The sequence below is a fragment of the Anser anser genome (assembly GCF_964211835.1).
Source record: "Anser anser genome assembly, chromosome: 2".
Taxonomy (NCBI): domain Eukaryota; kingdom Metazoa; phylum Chordata; class Aves; order Anseriformes; family Anatidae; genus Anser; species Anser anser.
The window spans coordinates 121,815,509-121,831,294 of NC_139721.1; the positions used below are offsets into that span (position 1 = coordinate 121,815,509).

The window sequence follows — 15,786 nt, forward strand, 5'->3', positions numbered from 1 at the left end:
TTATTTCTCAAACTTTAGGACCATTAATTCAGGACATTTTCATCTTTAGGTATTTTTAGATCTTAAAATTAATAGAGTGGCTCAACAACAGCCAATTCAGCAATCAAAACTACTTCAAGAAGTACAGGAGCAGTTAAAATGCCTATCATGCCAATTAATTTGTATTACAGCCACACTGCTGGATAGCACTAATTGATTTATATACCCTCCTTTCTATTCCCATTTACAAGGGCAATTATGAACTCCATCACATATGTTTAAATGGGTTACATTAGAATAATATCTAGAAGCTGGACCGCTGAGCTTAAAGTCTTTAAGAACAGGTAAATTCTTCTTTAATGGGTATGTTATCAATCCACTGCAAACAGCCTGTAACCTTTAAGGCAGGACACAGTACTAATATTTCAATTTTCATGGGCAGTTTGGGGTTGACTCCAATGATGAGCTCAAACGCTATTTTTAATTGTTTTAAAAACTGCGTATTATAGGCAGCAATAAACACTTACAAATTAGTATTATACCAGCCACTGCTCTCTCCAAAGCATGGTTTCTATAAACAAGTTGAAACGCATACATCTGTAAATAATAAGTATAAGTATGCTGAATTTAATGAATAAGGGCACTAAAAGAAATTGAACAGTAGGGGTTCAGCAATTAGAGTAACTGCCCATTTTATTAAAAATGTATTGTTTCCAGCTTTCACTTTAGAAGGCTTTTATGGCTCTGCTAATTCTGAGTTTTGATTTCCTTAGAAAAGGAGGGCTCCTCTTTATTTTCCTTGACAGCCCCCTGTCACACAGTCACTTGCCTTTTTTTACAAGGCAACAGACAATTGTTAAGCTTATCTCATTGCTCGGGATCTCACTCCAGGGCCCTCGCTGCAGACTTTTTTGGCGTCATGCCGCTCAGAGGTATGTTTTTCGTTGAGTAATGAAATCTGCTGAACCAGCAACCCCCAGACAGCCTCCCCCAGCCCCTTTCTAGGGCTGGAGCTCACCAACCCTCCCGCAGAGCAGAGGGAAGAGCATGTGTCCGGCTTCCCGGCGATGCCTCTGCGAAAACAGGGCCATTTGCTGAGGCTGGCAAGGCTCGGGGCTGCGAAATGGAGCCGTGCATTTCCTCCTGCCGTGGAGCAGCAGCCTCCCGCAGAGGAGAAGGCAGCAAACCAGGAGGCAAAACCTCCTACCTTCTTGGAAAGGCAGCTTCCTACACCTAGCCCGTGTCCCAGGGAACGTCGCCCGTGCCCCCAGTACTATTGCAGGGAATCTCTGGGGCTCCTGTGCTTGTACAGATGTATTACGTTCGTGTAGCTCACCTCCCTAGTAAGTGTTAAGAATGCATAAGACTATTTTTAACACTAGCCTAATTGCACCCACATTGCTACATTGCTACAGCTGTGGGGGTTTAATTAAAACAATACATTATTTCCATTTAGACATGACATAATAACAGTGAAAAAACGGCTTTCATCACTCGGGCTTATCTGCAACAAGAAGGGCAGGCAGCCCAAATCTTAACCTTTCTGACATCCTCCAGCGCACATACACACACGGCATCTGAGACCAAAACAGGGCCAAACTCTCTTCTCCTTTGTCCCTTCAACGTGCCAGATGAGGTCGGAGCACTCCTAGGAGCAGCACACCTCAACATTTCCCATGCTGACGTTAAGAAATCTGAGTTCACATGGGATATTTAAAAACTGAGAACCACCAGTATCTTCTGAGGGATGTGCGAATAAAATACAGAGGTTATCGAGCTGCAATGCTTGCCTGAACGGAATTGCAGTATTTCTGAACTGAATACCTGCTAGACAAAAGATGGTAACATAGTAAGGAAGATACCATGAAAACCTAAGCACCAGATTTCTTCTTGTAAATCGACATCCTTGTCACTGTGCCTACATAATATTTTATATCTATCTCTTTAGATGTTTATGGGTGCAATTTACTTTCCCTTGGTGCACTTAACCTGGCAAGTATCACTACGCCCTTTTCTCAGTAGGTGCAGAAGGAACAGAGAGCTAGGAAGGAGCTCGGTGTCCTAGAGCAAAGCGGTAGCAACGCTGCAGCTGTGGCTAAGAGCAGATCTCTGCCCCCTGCCTAGAGGACCAAAGATCAGTACAAGGAGGCATTCACAAGAGACTAGAGACAAGATGAGCACCGTGACTGGAGCTCGTGACTGGAGCATTTTCCAACACTGTTCTCTGACTCTCTACCTGCAGTGGATTTTCCTGTTAATCCCTCGGAGTGATGAATGCTCATAATTTTATCTCTATGTCACCTGTCAGTACGATTCTCACTTGGAAGAGAAAAAAATGTGCACACACTGTACTGCAGACAAACAGATACGTGCTAGCAGTATTTCCTAGTCACCTGGTGTTTCTTATTCAACATCTACTTTGTTTTTTTGTTTTTTTTACCCAGCTACCCTGCTCATGTTTTATAGCATTATTCCAGCCGTACAAACAAGGAAGATGTCAACTGCACTTTACACAGAATATGACATAAAGGAAATATTTCAAAAGAGGAAATACTCCAAAGAGCTGGACAAGCAGCATTCAGTCCTGATCTAGTAACAAATTCAACACCTGAAGTCCAAGAAACTTAAGACAAAGTTTATGTTTTGAAAAAGGGAAATTATTTTTTTCAAGTGAGATTCAGTTCTAGAAGATCTTTGATGACTGTGGTTTAATCATTTTGCAATAATATGATTATCCGATATAATACATATGCATATAAGCATGTTTCACAAAATATGCATTCTTCATGGAAAAAACTTTTCTTGCCATATTTGAGAGATTTGGGCCACCATTTTCTGTAGAAATTAAGCTTATTTGTACAAACGCTTTTCAGTTGTCACAATCAGAAAGACATGTTACTAAGTGTAAATTCTTTCAGTGCCATCTTCCCGAATTTGCTGAAGGACAGCTTTAGGTCTCAGCTGACACTGAAACATTTCTGAAGCCACAGCAAAACATAATTGACAATACACCAAGGCTACTCAAAAAATTGCGGACAGCGGTGAAACTGTCTGTAAGACTATCTATTTCGCTTTAAGGTCCAGAAAACCTCTGACCTACGGCACTAGTAATTCATGGAGTAACTGCGACAAGGCAGAGGAGCCATTTTAAGGGATTAGTACACTGTTAGTACAGCACAGGGTTGTTAGTTAGAAATCATTCACAGTGTAAGTTTAGTGTGCTTTTTCTTCACTTCCTTTTCTCCGCCCGGATCTCGTATAGTCTCTCATTACACACATATCTCTTGGAAATTCAGGGAAATTACTGGTGCTTTTTCCACACATTAACCTACCAGATACGTCATCCAAGGAGCTTACTACTACTACTACTACAAAGAGTAAACTGTGAAACCAAGAGAGGCTCTTTGGAAAACTTCTCTCTGGCCAATTTACCCTGGGACCAAGCACTACGGGCAGTCACAGCGTATGGGCAGCCCCAGCGAGGAGAGGGGCACATTGCGGAAAACTCCCCCATCGCCCAGGCAGAGGGGACACCCCGCTGTTTCATGGCATCCCCGGCATTTGCAAACCAGTTTGTCTGATCACTAAGTTGTATTGTTTCCTCAGATAAGCAGGGCCCCAGTGAACAATTAAAGCTTTCAATAAATAATCTGTAAGCACATTCATTTGATTTACTGTTATTTGATACAGCAGTTAGTTTCAATGGGGCAGTTACTATTGATCACATAAAGTACTACAGACAAACATGAAACACTTGCAGAACTCCATGGATTATTACTCTTTATCTGCCACTCATCTGGCTTACTTGGAATGGTTGCAAAATTTAAAATCAATAACAACAATTAGTGTTCAGTATACTCTCAGGAATGAATCATGTGAAATATGTTTTGTTACAAAAATGAAATGTTGGAGAGCATACAAACATGAGAGACTCTTGCAAGCAGCAAAACTCTAAAAATCGTTTTTCCTGGTATTATAAAGTGTTGGACACAGGGGGTAAAGAAAAGAAAGAATATGGGTATTGTAAATGCACCTGCAAGCATACACGCAATTATAAAGAGGCACTGGCAAGATTTTCAAAATAAATTGAAGCAATTTAAGAATACAACTTTCAACTAAGTGATGAGACAGAGGCACCATTTTTTTCCGTAGAAAATTCCATGATAAGGCCTGCAATGTCACAATCACTTGACCTCTAAAGGAGTTTGGGTTGCTAATGATGGCAGGGCTTGATCCTGCATAGGGAACTGAAAATATATCAAAGTCTGATTCATCTTCCCACTAGCTTTTACTGAAGAGACTAACAGAGACACAAAAAGCTATCAAAATGTAAGAAATGAAAGCAAAATGAAATTAATAAAGCTGGAAATTGATTGTAAGTGATTTACATAGGAAAACACCTTTTAGCTTCAGATTCATATAAATTAGTCATGAATCTAATGAAATGCATGGAAAAAACAGTATTTTGAGATCTCTGCTAGAGTAATAATTCTAGATAATTAAAATGCAAAGCAATAAGAGAAATGTTTTATCATTAAACTGTAACCAGAGCTCTGTGTGAAATCATCCATTCAGAAGACTTGTTTTTCATCAATTATTTGTTATTTATCTGATGTAAATATAAGAAGGTCTAATTAAAATGTATGACTCCTTATGCAGCTTCTTGTCATTAAGACCAATGAAAGCATTCTGAAGACCATAATGAAATAATTATGTTTGCCTTTAAGAATCCTCTTCAACAACACATGGCAGTACTACACTAAATTAAAACATCAGGAACTAAATTTCTCTTGCATCTATTTCCATTTTCACTAATTATACCCCCAAGCTTTCCAATAGACCAGGCCCTAAAATTCTTTTGAAGCTGAAACAGCCTAAGGAACAGCAGCCTTCTCATAGTAATGGACTTTGATGAACAAACAAAGGTAATGCAGCCCTGCAAGCATTAATATTTCAAATAGAGTTATCATGTGAAAATATGTGTTTCTTTGAAAAATGGGGTAAAAGACGGCTGGTGAGGAGCCAAATAAGTATGTGTTCCAGGGCAACTGATACTCTGATTTAATCTTATTTAATTGCGTCACTCCTTCCTCACCTCTTTTCGTCAGAGTGTTTTCTTGCTCTGCACAGGAATTAAGGATAGCAGAAGCATAACAAACACGGTATTACTGGGCAGTATCAGTGTAACATGCTGTAATTAAGCTCTGCTTTCACATTTTAGCGAAGGTGAAAAAAGCTACTTGGAGCAGTTGCAGCGTTCACACTGGGCTCCATTTCACAGGCAGGGGAAAAGCTATTTTCTCAAACTGCATCCAGACATACAGTTCTTCCCAACACGTAGCTCGTGCTTCATCCACAAACTGTTGCAATATCTATCCACAACACAGGGAAAGGAAAGGATTTGGATAAGGAAAAAAACAGAGAAGGATGTGAGTCAGCTCAGACTTCTTGCAATCAGCTGACAGCTTCGCTGCAAAACTTAAGAAAGATAATGCCCTGGTCTCAGAGAAGCGAATGCAGCGATACACGCGAAACGCAGAAAGATGAGCAGCTCACATACCTCACCCTCATAGCCTGTGACCGTGTGTGCAGCCAGAAAAGCACAACTGGAATGTGCTCTCGAGATGCAGAAAGGAAGGCTGAGCTTCACCAGGAGATGAGGATTCGAGGAAAGTCTATTCTTCCATTCACCCCCCTCACCAAAGATACTTTGCACAAACATCTGAAAGACATAGGGTTTGTCGTTGCCAAGATTTGTTCTGCGTTTTGTATCTTGGTGTTCGAAGTGTGGGGTGAAAACTGAGCTATCTTTAACAAAGACAGGTCTCCAAGGCTTCCCAGCCAGCCACTAAGGAGGATCTGACACACAACAACCCAGTAATTAATAAAATTTCTTCCAGAAATGAATGAAAGAAGCAAACCCAAACAACAAAGCAATGCAAAGGACTACTCTGAAAGACGGGGCGGAAAAAAAAGTCTCCTCAAGTTGGAGGTGGAGAGACAGAAGTATGAATAACTCTTTAAAAGCAAACAAACAAAACCCCCTAAGGACCTGATCTTAACAATAAAAAAGCTAACACGTGCATGACGTTTTTAGCCAGTCCTTCGACTCGTGCCCCAAGCCAAAAATGCAGATTGATGGATTAGTGCTCTCTGCTAGGAAGGGAAGGTTTGTAGAGAAGATAGCATCTTCGATTAGGTTAACAGAGGGAACTGTGCAAAAAACAAAGAGACAAGCTGTGGGGCACGCAGGCGTTCCTCCCTGTCCGGGCTGGAGGCCTAGGGAAAGCATCCGTCTTCGATCAAACGCCGCGCTCGGGAACGGAAAGGTTTGGGCAGGTATCACCAGATGGCACTGTTACACAGTTTTCCAAGTCCTCTTCCTTCCTGTGCGAGTGAATGTTCAGTCTTGGCAAGACAGGCAACGTTGGTCTTCCCTGTGGCTCTTCTGGTACAAGGCGAGGACTACATGAGCGGGGCTGGGGAGGAGGAGAGGGCCCAGGGCAGCGGGGCCTGGCAGGACGGGCACCGTGCCTGAGGCGCCAGAGAGGCCTCGTAGGGCTGCGGGTGCCCAAACACCTCTCTCTGACATTGGTTTTTGTGAACAAATGAAATGTCCCAAACAACTCAGCCCCCAATATATCCACTTATCATGCAGGGACCTGCAAATGCTCTTCACATCGGTCACCGGCTGGCAGAGGAGAGATTTTGGGACAAGACTGGAAGAGGACAAGAAAGGCCAATGCTGCCTTGCAGGCAAAGAGAGCTCCCTCTGGGATGGGCCGTGTGCCGCCAGCCAGGTGGCTGAGAAATAACAAAATGCCCTGCTCCGGAGGATCACTGGAATGGCCATCTCAGGATTACATGTTTCACCACAAACTGCATTCAGATTAAAAAAAATGACATGATTTAACAGATTTTTTGTTTCATTTCACTGACTTTTTTTTTTTTTCTTCGCCTGAATGAACCATTCCTTCCACTCTTTGTGTATTATGGACACAAATGGCTCTCCAGCACTGAAGCACCCACTGAAGGCAATCTGTGTTGGATCCCACTGCAGCAGTTGTCTCTGGTTGGTGCAACACCAGGCAACTCGGTCAGTCGCTCCACATCGCTGCTGTATGGTTTGAAAGGACAATAATCCTTATTTTTTCTCAAAGACAAAAAGCGATGTTGGCTGTTCCTTGTGCTGAACAATCACAGCAAAACAGCAACAGCTTTTACTAGTATTTCATTGAAGTAGTGGTACATAAATATGTTAAAGGCTTAGTCATACAAGCACTCTTGTGTCTGAAACTCCTATTAAAACCAAGGGTGGAGGGCTGAGTGCATTCAAGTGCTTCAATAGATAAGGCTCTACAAGACAAAGATACACTTAATTTGTCTTTTTATTGTTCAAAGATCCTTGCTAAAAATACAATGTGAGCCTAGAGAAAAGTATTATGGTTCAGTGGAAAGAGATCCTCCAAATCATCAAATGAAACTCAGCGGTGCTAAAGAAAGGTCTTTGTTGTGAGACTTTTCTCTGCTCTTTATCTTAGGGGATGCACTTACAGGGTAAAATGTAAGTCACCGAAAGTGCACGAAACGGAAATCCCTCCAAACTATGGATGGACTTTAACACCATGTCCTTAGCGGTGAAGATCCAGAGCACTTTGAGAATTTATAAATACTCACTCAAGCTTTAACCTATTAAACCCGTACATGTGTCGCCTGCATGTATATGTTTAGCTTACATAGTTTTATAATATTCAGTTTATATATGGTATAAGCAGGGGAAAGAAAAATCACCTTGTCCAAGGGGAACAGAAGGTATATTATATACTCTGTGTCCAGGATTCTTTACACAGACTTGCTGGATTATATTTCCATCTCTCAACAAAAGTATTTGAAGAAGCTGTAAAACTCAAACAGAATGCTAAAAGCAAGTGGGGTCAGTTGCATAAGGGCTGGCATTGGTTTGTTGAGTTTTCTCCTGCCTACTCCCAAATAAAGGGACAAAGAAGTTAACATTGTGGGAATGTGTTCCGAAACCACATGATATCCTTATCAGATTGTCATGTACAACAGAAGTTCTCACACAGGGACCCCATGCTGGTGATCTGCCGTGAGCTGCCCCGTCACATGATGGAGGCTCGCAGCTCCTATTCAGATCGCTGAAATGAACTGAAGGAAGCGAGAGTCACCCCCCCCCCCCCCCAAAATAAGCAAAATGTGCAGCGAGCACAGCCACGTTAACTCACTGCCACTGGGAAAGCAATCCAGAGCCGCTGCAAATGACGAGCGTGAGTACGAAGAAGACAAGCTAGCTATTAAAACCTACACCAGGAGGACAAGTTTGAAATTGTCTGAGAAAAAGTCCGCTCACATGCAAGGAAGCAAACAGAGCAGAGAAATAACAGATCAGACAAAACACATGGAAAAAAAATAGGCTTGTGGTTTATATCTTGAATTCTGCAAACTCAAATTATAAAAACTTGTAAATTCATAGAAAAAGAGTGATATGCAGTTAAAAATAAGTCCTGCTTTGTCATGCAAGTGTCTCCATTTCCACTCAGTGCTGTGAACTGTCATCTAATTGCTTTTCCGTGTAGTTAAGGTGAAATGGGAAAATCCTTTAAAATTTTTAATATTAAATGAAAGTTCTAAACAATATCTGGCCTTTTCAATATGTGGCTTGTTTTTAAAAGTGCTGAGGGAGCTCTCAGATGCTCAGCATTTTTGGAAACGAAGCCATGAAATGTAGATTTAGGATGCTAACTTCAGGCTACTGTTTCTGACATTCTTAACTTTTGAAACACATTTGCTCATGCAACGTCGGATTAATAAAATCCCAAACATGAGATTACTTTTAAAAAAGCACTTTAAAATCCAGATTTTTTTTTTGCTGGAAGTTGTTTACCCATTACAATTGAAAGGAACAGCTAAGATTACGGTGACTGAAAGGCTACACAGAAGAGCCATTCCCACATTGTATCAGTTTGTTTATTTTGTACCTAGAATATGGTTCTCATAAAAAGGCAGCAGCAGACGAAAGACATTACTCGCGGTTTGCCTGCTACAAAATCCAGTTCTGCTGCCCTCCTGCCTACCCTTTTTCTTGCAGTACGGAGGAGATGATTATTCTGTTATTTTAGACTAGTTTGGAGCATTTCATGCCTTCTATTTTCGTGGTTCCATTTGGTTTGAAAGGGCTTGGATTTCAGCACGAAGTGGCATGGGTCACACTGCATGGGGACAGACTTCATGCACATGAGCAAAGGTCAAAATCAATCATAGCTTTGTATTTCCAGCCCTATTACTTTTGGCAGTTTCCCCTGCCAGAAGGGGCTAAAATATTTGCTTCCCAAAAGGAGTAAACATCAATAGGGGGCAGGAGGATAATCAGCTTCTCAACCACGCAGCGGTGAGAAATGAGGGAACGGGATCCCTTCCTCGCGACAGCCATTTAGCTATCTAAACATTGCAAGTAACATTTCCAGCGAAAAGTTTAAGGATTTCACAGCGCAGCAACTTGAAAAGGACAATAGGCCTATTTAGGCAATTATATTATGCAGGCTTTGTTATTAGGCAGCCCTGCTCAGTCCCAGAAAGTCTGGATAATCAAAAGTGTCCAAGTACAGGAAGGGGAAAAGTACAACCCCACCCTCCTTCGCAGCCGCTGCCAGGATCTGTGGATCCTGAAGGGTAAAGTCTATTTACTGAAGTTCCTTGGCCATTTCAGACATCAACTGATATCCTTCCTCGCGAGGCTGGAAATGGCCCGGCCCCGGGCAGCCACGGGCAGGGGGCGAGGGACGGTCCCCCCGCTTGCACTCAGGCCAGCACCGACCCATTACAGCCAGACAGACCTGCGAAGGTTTTTGAGGTGCAGCAGCAGCAGCAGCCCTTGCCAGCACCACGTCCCCCTTCACAAGCCCCGGGGCTGGCTGCGTGACCCCCAGGCCGAGCCCCCCGGCGCGGGGCTGTGGTGCGGGGGTGATACGGGCACGCCATGAGCACGGCCCTGGGAAGCGCACTCAGCTCTAAGTGGGGATTTAGCTGGACGCGAGGATGAGTAACTTGGCCGTCTGAAACATTATCTCTTCCCTTTCAACTCCTTAACTTCAGCGTAACCCTCTCCGAGGCAGCGCTGCACCAGGCTAGCTTTGTTCTGACAAGTTACACCTTCACTGCACAGACGCATTAGGCAGGCGGGGAGTCACCCAAAGATACATTGCTTTTCCTCCGAGCTTATCCCACCCTGACTTCACCAGCGAATGCCTCTCATCATTTTTGTCTGCGGGAGTTTTTGACAGTGGTGCACGTCCATTAAGAGTTTTCCTGCGCCAGCAGCTGAATCGGGCGTCCTAGACTGGAGGCTACACGGGGAATCAGTCGCTCTCGTTTCAATTAATTTGGAAGAAAAATACCCCCCTGCAAGGTCTTGACTGAGAAAATCTGGGTATTGAAGAAGATCAGAAACAAACATTTCTCATCGCATACTTCAGGGCATTAAGCCACGAGTACAAAAATTTAAATAGAGACTACGTTCCTAAGCAAATCAGTCCTGGCGATTTAGCTGTAAAGTTTATAAATGAACTTTAAAGTAAATAACCTGGTTCAAACAGATCTTGCCTTCTGGGCACTAGCAAACACACCTGCAGCAATGTGATACTTGGGAATGCAGATTACAAGTCCTTCACTTCAAAATGTTTGTTTTTAAATTCAGAAAGATGAAAGAAAATAAAGTACCGAGCTTTTTTTTTTTTTTTCTTTTTTTTTTTTTCTGTTGAGCACAGATGTTTCTAGTATTTCCAGTGCTCCCAGGGAACAAGAACCTGACCCAAACACCGTAACAGTCTGGAATTCAGAAGTAAAACGTATGCCTTCTGGATTTTTATCTTCACGAACTTTCTGAAAGTTAATACCTTCTAGATCCCCTCCAGCCGAGCACTTCCCACCGAACCCAAGCAACAACTGCATGCCACAGGAGTGCCCACACCACGCCACGCTCTGTTGCCACATCCATAACTTCCGCCATCATCAAATTTCTTATCTTCTAAATGTAACAAAACACAGTGGGTAGTAGGCTTTTATGTTATATTATTAGCTAAAACACTACACCCTACCAAGCAAACTTACTCTGGTTTTGCGCCTTCTCATTTTTCACCTGTTTAATTAATGAAGACCGACGAAGACTTTTATTAACCGACTTTTTTTCCAAGGCCAAAGGAAAATGGCCATTCCTCGCAGCTCATTCCCTCTTAGGGCTTGTCCCGTTCCCACTTCCGCACTATTTAGTTAGCTCGCGTTTCACCAAAAGTTACTCGTTTTCTCTTGGTAATCGTCGTTGCTACACTACGAGGGTACAGAAAATTCCAGCTGACTTAAAAGTATATATTAATCATTCTTGAGATCTTAACTGTAGTCATTTTTGTCCTCTTAAGAACTATTCTCCTCTAATTTGATTATATCGACCTGATTTTTATCTTACAAGGAAAGGAGCGAGAATTACTCGTGATTAAAAGCACAGTTGGTTCTAGTCTCAATTTTTAGTCCACGCTTTTCTTTGTAAATAAATAACTTCTTTTCAAACCTGTAACAATGTAACTAATACCAGATAAAAATATAAACATGTATGAACACAATAATATATATATTTTGTATGTGTTTGTAAAACATCTTGCAATACGCAGTGGCTAACGTTTGGGTTGCAGACCCATAGCAGGTTTTTCCTCCCCACAGGGGGAGGAAAAAAAAAAATACCACACAAGTTAAGGTCATGTTTGGGTTGCATCTTACCCTCTGTTTTACTTTGCAGACCCTGGTGGACTAGAAAATTCGTGATGTGGCAGGATTGCGTTGGCTTAGTGAACTGTAACAGGATTAACATACTGAGGATGTGCTGAAGTTGGAGACCTACAGCACTCTGCCCTAACCTCTGCGATGGCCAATTCTGCCAGCATTTCAGCTGAAACCTTGATGCTGCCTGGGACTGTTGCTGGGCTGTTCTGAGTCTGCACTATTCAGGTATTATTCCCTTAACAACCATTTACCTTTTACTCTACAATCACATCTCTATCAAAGCAATATTTCTCAGGCCTAGAGCAATGGCTGCAGGTGTACTGCTTTTATGGCAGAGTCAAAAATAAAACAATAAACTAGATTAAAAAAAAATCTATTACACATCTAATAATTTCAAAATTTGGCTATGATTATATTTCATTTAATCACGGAGTTCTTCATAAAAAGGGAGAAACACTTGAGTTTAAATTAAACATTGTTATCTTTGTATTTGTAAACACCGGAGCAACCTTTAAACCATCAATAGCTTTCTGTACCACGAAAATTCTGTTTTTTGACATATTTGCAGGCGATACAACATAAAATCTTACATTTTTTCAGAATTTGAGTATTTTATAATCTGTGTACATACATTTATCCACACTCATAAAGTGCTTACACTTTCTCCAAAATTAAAAACATAACTTGCTCTACATATCAGACAAAATTCTTCATTTAGACTTTAACTAAATTGCTTTTCCATATTTATATACCACTAAATTTCACAGCTTAAATTACAGCCACCGTATTATAATTCAGGTTTTGGCCTGATTTTAAATTCCCATGCAGTGAAGACTAATCCCATTGCTTACAAAGTTATGGGACCAGATTCCTGAACGCATTTTCCTTGTATTTTTTTTTATTTACTTTTGTTAATATGAGTTTCTTTGACTAGCTAAACTTTGCTGTTATCAACACTTGTCTCTTATCACAGGCCCTAAACAAATGACATATTTACCACTCATTCCATTCTGATAAGGGTAATCCTGTGTTTAACTTGTCCAAGAACAAACACCATATATTTTGTTTTTAAGAATCATGCTTCTAGTTATTAACAAAATAGAAGTGAATGAACAGAACATTTTTAAACCAGAAGTTATTTAAAGACTATTTTGCAAATGACAGCTTTTTATCATAGCTTATTCCTCCTACTTCAGGAAAGTTTATTTAATTCTAAGTTTCCATGATATCCCTGCCAAAGTTATACGAAAGTTTAAACCATAGGAGGAAAGCACATTTTTAGTGAAACATCTGTTTGTTCCCCCTCCCACTGAAGCTCTCCCATAGCTAGTAACATTATTTGGAAGAAAGAGCTTTGTTTCCTATCTCGTTTGAAGCATTTTGAGAACGGCGTGGAGAAAATAAACATCCCATGCTGAACCTCACAGTCTAATTTTAATTGTAAAGACATCAAAATATTTGCAGCATTGTAGGCTGGTAGTCATTGATTTTTACGACTCTGTTTTCCTTGCTCAGCCCACACAAATGTCATAGGCTGACTGAAAACTTCTGAGAAGAGAGAAAAACACACTACTTCACCAACCATTTTTTAAATTTATTTTTCACTCCCACTCACTTTCTCGAGATAAACTACATCGAAGGGAGAACTATTCTAATTACTAAGCAACTTTTTAACACAGTGCATAACAAAAATTTCAAACAATTATACAGTTAATGGTGTACTGAAGTGCCCGAGAGCATACTAAAAACATTTTGATAGATAGCCAAGTCATTTATCTAAATCACCGTCAGAGCAGTGAAGCATCCTGCAAGCTTTTATGCAGAGTAAAAGGTGATGCTTTCTGGCACTTCTTGTCGTTTCTCAAAGTTGGAATTGTGGTGTTAAAATTCTGCCATTGTTTGCCACCTATGCATTTCAGCACAAAATCAAGACCCTCTAACATAATAATACGTTTTCAGAAGTGTCCTACCACTAACTCTTCTTCCTCCGTTACTAGTGTAACCCTGCCTGAATCTCAAGGTATAGAAATAATTGATGGTTAAACTCAAAGGGTGTTCACAGTAAGTAGTTTTCTAGCAAAACAGCAACTACTTAGAGCAACAAAGTGAAGAAGAAAGGTGGCAGGAAGGTCAGTACAAAGAAATATTGCCTTTTCTTAGGAAACTTAAAACTCCTGTTTGATTTTTGGACTGGCACCTACCCACTGCAATTCAATGTCTTTGTAAGAACTGCACAGAGCAGCATTTTAATTGCTTGGCTGCTCTGCTAAAATGCACTTCAAGACAACAAGCATCCAGATTATCAAACATGGTGCAAAATTAGATTACGGAGGCAAAGAAAAAAAAAAAAAAGACGACTACAGAGATGTTACGTAAATTCGTCCTTCACTGGTTGGAGTTTTACAAGTGCTGTATTATATTATAATTTTGTGTGTTCCTGCTTGGCTTCACAACTAGTTCTAAGGATCAATATGCGACATATGAAGGGATAAACAGAAAGCTCGGTGCTTCTTTCCTTTTTCCTTCCTTGCCAGAGGAGAAAAAACGCTTGCAAACCACATTCTGCACAAGTCCCCCCACCCCTCCTCACCCCTGCAGTTAATTACAAGTATTTTTTTTTTTAAATACATGCAAATAATCATAATTGCTTTAAAGTGGAAAAATAACAGTTGGGACCTACATTGAGCACTGTGCCGGTGTTGCCACTCTGTTTGTGCCAATCCACTGAAGCATGCTTTGAGAGCCTTCTCCTGGAGCATGCAGGAAGACGGACTCGCAGTGTAGAAATCCAGCATCTGAGCAGGGCTCACTGCTAGAACATCCATACAGTCAAACATGATTCCCCCTGCACAGAATGCCTGCAAAAGTGCTTTCCTCTAGGTGTGGAGGAAAATGGCACATAAAAGTACACCCAACTCCATCAAACTCTGCCCCTTTTTTGGCACGTAGGCTGTTGGTCTTTTTCCCAGACCAGAATCATGAATTATGACAGACAACACAGCTAAAAGCCTGTAATTGATCCAAATGATCATTTACCATTTTCCAGGCTGCCCAGCCAATCCAGCAAGATGGGGGGAAGCGAGCCGCATTCCAAGTTTTAGCTCCGATCAATCTCCCCCAAAATTTCTTTAGAACCAGTCCCGCTCCTCAGGCGCTCGCCGGCTGCGTGCCGCTCCTCGTGCCGCGCGGACGGCCCGAGTCCCGGGGACGAAACCGCTCCGGTAGGACCTCTGGATCCCCCTCAGCCATGAATAGATCCTTCTGCCTCTGAACAGCTCACTTCCTACTACTTGTGTCACACAGAATGAAAGATTGAATTGCCTAATATATGCGAGTGAACTTTCTGTGAACCCTTCCCAGGCTGCTAACCTTCAAATGACCCAGGCGTCTGACATCACCAGCTCCCAGGATTCTCACACGGCTTAAAAACTCCCGGCAGCCCGGCAGCCAGCAGGCAGCGGGCGGCCGGGGCGAGCTGCGGCCCTCCCCGGGTCGCCCCGCTCCGCCGGGGTACGGCGGCGAGCGGGGAGGCGAGCGCACGCGCGGATGAAAAATAAAATTTAAATAATTTAAAAAAAAAAAAGAATAAAATTAAAATCAGGAGGGAAGCACGCCGGGAATAGAAAACGGGCCCCGCGCCGGCCGGGAAGCTGTTTTGCGCAGCGCTGTTTTAGGTGGTTGCAGGGAACGGAGGGTTTGCAGATTTCAGCTCCGTTTGCTAAAACTTCTGGGCCCCCCTCCCCGCTTCCCTTCTCCCCCCGCCACATTCCTCTACTCCCCGGGGGAGGCCGCGAGCAAGGCGCGGGCGGCCGCAGCCGCACCGCAGTCACGGACACGGGCTTCGCCCCGGCTGCTGGGGCCGCGGGAGCAGCCTCACCCCGCAGGGCACCGCCACCCACAGCAGTGGTGGCTGGCACCAGCCCTGCTCCTGGCAGCCACCGTGCGGGCCCATCCCTGCTGTGCGGCCGGGTCCCCATCTCTCCTCACCACCCCTGTTCTCACACAGATGGGTTATTACGG

General features: G+C 42.5%; 1 protein-coding gene across 8 annotated transcripts in view; it reads right to left on the minus strand.

Moving 5' to 3' along the window:
- Positions 1 to 15,786, minus strand: part of RARB (retinoic acid receptor beta) — a 331,295-nt gene that overhangs the window by 76,990 nt on the left and 238,519 nt on the right. Inside the window, exon 1 of one of the 8 annotated variants that reach the window (XM_083825378.1) lies at positions 14,447 to 15,129. The exons of 6 other annotated variants lie outside the window; for them this stretch is intronic. In XM_083825378.1, the coding sequence (XP_083681504.1) occupies positions 14,447 to 14,603 (157 nt within the window). In that variant the 5' untranslated portion in view covers positions 14,604 to 15,129. Of the gene's footprint in view, positions 1 to 14,446; positions 15,130 to 15,786 lie in introns of those variants that run through there. One more of the 8 variants, XM_083825380.1, reaches the window with a different exon arrangement.